This window comes from Rhagoletis pomonella, unplaced genomic scaffold (assembly GCF_013731165.1).
Source record: "Rhagoletis pomonella isolate Grant_MI unplaced genomic scaffold, Rhpom_1.0 Rhpom_scaffold_00013, whole genome shotgun sequence".
NCBI lineage: Eukaryota > Metazoa > Arthropoda > Insecta > Diptera > Tephritidae > Rhagoletis > Rhagoletis pomonella.
In genome coordinates, this window is record NW_023458567.1 from 5,791,266 (window position 1) to 5,795,354 (window position 4,089).

Genomic DNA, 4,089 nt, shown 5'->3' on the forward strand with positions numbered 1-4,089 from the left:
TGAGAAATCTTCATCCCAATCATGATTATCCTCCTCGTTAATGATGCGCAATCCAGCATCGTAAACCGTTTCTTGACGAGGAACTTGTGGGAAATTTTCCTCGCAATCTTGATTATCCTCCTCGTTAATGATGCGCAATCTAGCATCGTTCTCAGTATTAGATATGCCAAAGTCGGTAATTTCCATGAAGTCAGCGTCATAATTGTTGTCTTCAATTATAAGCTCATCTTTCACCATTGGTGCCGAGTAGGGTGCCACTTCGAGAAGGACTTCCTCCATCCGCAATAAATCATTGTCGAAGTGTACTTTCTTGCAGTGCATCAATAAGTCCTCATAGCGAAATGCCTTCAAACCGCAGAGCGAACAAACTATGGTAAATTCGGCGGAGCTGTGACAGTAGATTTCCCCACATTTTGCACTTGGGCGACCACCAAATGTGGTGCCGGGAAATAGTTTAAGCATGGCGAACTTAATTTAATTTTCAGTCCAGACATAAACAAATGCAATCATTTTTTCCCAAATACTTGGCATTATCGATGGTTTTAAAAAAACTATCGATAGTTATTTTACATAAGATCGTGTCAGACTTGGCAATATTTCCGACTTTTCCACGCAATTCGCTGTCAACTTGAGAAAGGGAAATTTTTAGTTTGGAATAAACTAACTATCTCACTTGAGAGGAGTAACATTGTACTCTGACAGTTCCACAGGTTTTTGCCCGAAAAATACTGGAACAAACTCTTATTTCCATATGTGAACATTAACGAAGGAATTGGCACTTTTCGGAAATCAAATGATTTTGTTTAGGTAGGGCACTTCGGCGCTAACGCTAGGCGTCAGAAACCGCTCGGCCCGACGCTTCATTCCCACGACAGCCGGTTCTACGTACCGGAATGACTCGGGTTTTACCCGACCAAGGGATGTTGTTTCGGCGATCTAACCCCGTTTAGGTCGGCGAAGTATCTCAGAAGTTGTTCGTCCATACGGCTACACTCGCTACGTTTTCTTCTACTCAGAGCTGGCAACGAGTCAAACCCAAGGCCAGAAATCTACACCTGCTGTGTATGCCAGAGACGACTACACCACAACTCCACCTCAGTGAAGTGCAATGCTTGCGAGGGGTGGAGTCACCTCAAAGTCTGCTCAGGACTACGGACACATCGGCAGTGGACCACGGGTTTTGTGGCCCCCTGCTGCTCAAACAGAGCAGCCTCCACGGCTAACCCCAGTCCACTTGAGCAGTCCCACACAAACACCACAGCACAACAACATAACACATTAGACCACACCACAACTGCTACAGACCACAGAACAGACACAACCGCACCAGCTCCCCACACGCCGCCGCCAACCACTCCTGGTTCCTCCTACAATCTGCACGGTATGTCAGACCAGGATATTCCGTAATGTGACATCAGACAAGTGCAACACCTGCCTTGGCTGGTGCCACTTTAACGCATGCTCAGGTCTGCGCACCACTCGAGATTGGACGAGGAACTTCGAGGGCCCGTATTGCGCTGCTCGGTCGCAGACCTCAACTGCGACGCCTCCCGCCACCACCACAGGGCGGCAACCACCTCAGCAACGACCACACACATCCCTCACACCCCGCATCACCACACGTCTCCCGAAACACATGAAGCTCCTTCAATTTAACTGTAACGGGCGTCACAGCAAGATCGAGGAAATAACCGTCTTCATGGGATATTGATAGGTGCGGTCCAAGAGACGAAGTTGCACAGCAATTCAACACTGTTGAATTATGCCGGGTACAACGTGCACCGTCGAGATCGCGAGCGGGATAATGGTGGTGCAATATCGTCTTATCGAAGCAGATATCGACCGGGGGGACTGACTTGGGTGAGCAGATAGACGATTCGACATTCTGCAGAAATTTCCCCGCTGAAGCGGCTGTTCTAGCCGATGAGCGTGATAGCCTTCGTCAGGCCGATCCCGGAGATCCCCGTATCAGGGATCTCAACGCGGAGATTCGGCAACTAGTAAACGTACATAAATGGAAGAAGTGGGAAGAGCATCTGAAGACCTGTAGCTTCACCTCTGGTGTGAGTAAGCTTTGGTCAACCGTGAGGTCACTGTCCAATCCGACGAAGTACGACGACAGAGTCGAAATTTCTTTCGGCGACCATGCTTCGTCGGACACGAAGCGATGCGCGAGCTATTTTAGCCGGCAGTTCATACTGCATCCTCCGGTGGACAAAACCAAGCGTCGAGTGACCAGAAGGTTGCACAAACTGCCAACAACCTGTGCCCCCCTTGATTTCACTTGCGGTGAAGTTCAGGTGGCCATCGGGAGGGCGAGTGCCTCCAAAGCCATGGGTCCCGACCGAATATGCATGCTGATGCTGAAAAATTTGGGTCCTGCGTGGAAAGCGTACCTAACGGAGGTCCTCAATTTGTCTATAGCCACTCTGATCATCCCAGACATCTAGAAGGTGGGGAGAGTGGTCCCCCTGCTCAAACCGGGGAAACCTGCCAACATAGGAGATTCTTATCCGCCGATAACACTCCTTTCCCCGGTAGCGAAGACACTCGAGGCCTTCCTGCTCCCGTATTTCACAAACCACTTGACCCCAGCGAAGCATCAGCATGGTTTCCGTAAAGTGCACAGTACAACAACAGCACTTAACGCCACTAACACTCAGATAACTCGTGGCCTTAACCGTAAACGTCCCTGTGAGAACGATTCTAGTAGCGTTGGACCTTGTCAAAGGCTTTTTACACTGTCAGCCATTCCACGCTACTAGAAGATATAGAGACTTCCTCTCTCCCACAGAGGCTCAAACGGTGGTGGTCGACACTGGTCGGTAATGTTTAGAGACAAATCAAGCAAACTTAGAAAAATAAAACAGGGGTTTCCACAGGGTGGTGTCCTTTCCCCGCTACTGTTTAACTTTTACATTTCAAAGCTCCCTCAACCACCAGAGGGAGTCGCGATTGTCTCTTACGCCGACGATTGCTCGATCATGGCGACTGGGAATGGAATTGATGACCTGTGTTCGAAAGTAAACGGTATCTCTCCGAACTTTCTCGCTTCTTCACTGCAGAGTGTCTAGCCCTCTCCCCTACGAAATCCTCTGCGACCCTGCTCACAACCTGGACGAAGGAGGTCAGGCTACCGCTGGGAATTCACGTCGATGACACACCAATTCCGACGGTGAATAATCCCAAAATACTCGGAGTAACATTTGACAGCCTGCTCTCCTTTTCTGTGCACGCAACCGCTATTGTCAATAAAGTACAGAGCCGCAACAAGGTGCAAGTCTCTATCCGGCAGTACTTGGGGCAAAGACAAAGAAACGTTGCAGGCAACATACAAGGCAATAGGCCGGCCGGTATTAAACTATGCAGCACCAATGTGGCCGCCGGGGACTAGTAGGACACAGTGGATGAAGCTACAGACAGTACAAAACACAGCACTTAGGACAGCGGCCTCCTGATGTCACCAGAACACCACCTCCACGATGAGGCGAAAATGCTCCCAATCAGGGAGCACAACACGATGCTCTGCAAGCAGTTTCTGGTTGGGAGCCACAGATGTCATCCAAATAGACAGCTGCTTGCGGAGGAGCCCTCGCCAAGGCACGTCAAGAGGCATCTATATGAACTGACGGACGAAGTCCAGAGGTTCATTAAGCAGCCTCTGGACCCGTCAGCTTACAGACAGGCCCTGAACGGCATTCACAGGGACGTAGTCTCGAGTTATTCAGACTCTAGACCTGTGAATGCCGTTCTAGGCACACAAACACCGGACATTGACGCGACGGAGCTCCATCTGGCTACTGCAGCAGGCTAAACTCCTACCTGAGTAGGCTAAATGCGGATGTGCCGAATGAATGTCCGGTATGCGGAGAGACCTCTCATGACTCGAAACATCTCTTCGCATGCCCGGAAAACCCCACAGCCCTAACGGCGTCGTCCCTGTGGACCGACCCCAAAGGGGCTGCACGCTTCTTGGGGCTGTCGTTAGTGGAACTCGCAGCCGCTACAACAACACCAACGCTTTTGTTTAGGTATGGCAGTTAAATTGATGCCTAGTGGCATCCCCAACCTTCAAAACAAAAAAATATT

The 4,089-nt window shown here is 50.0% G+C and overlaps 1 protein-coding gene across 1 annotated transcript in view; it reads right to left on the bottom strand.

The window, feature by feature from the left end:
* LOC118748309 (zinc finger protein 62 homolog) overlaps nucleotides 1–4,089 on the bottom strand; it is a 71,388-nt gene that overhangs the window by 51,092 nt on the left and 16,207 nt on the right. Inside the window, exon 5 of the mRNA XM_036482683.1 lies at nucleotides 9–468. Coding sequence (XP_036338576.1) covers nucleotides 9–468 — 460 coding nt within the window. The remainder of the gene's footprint in view (nucleotides 1–8; nucleotides 469–4,089) is intronic.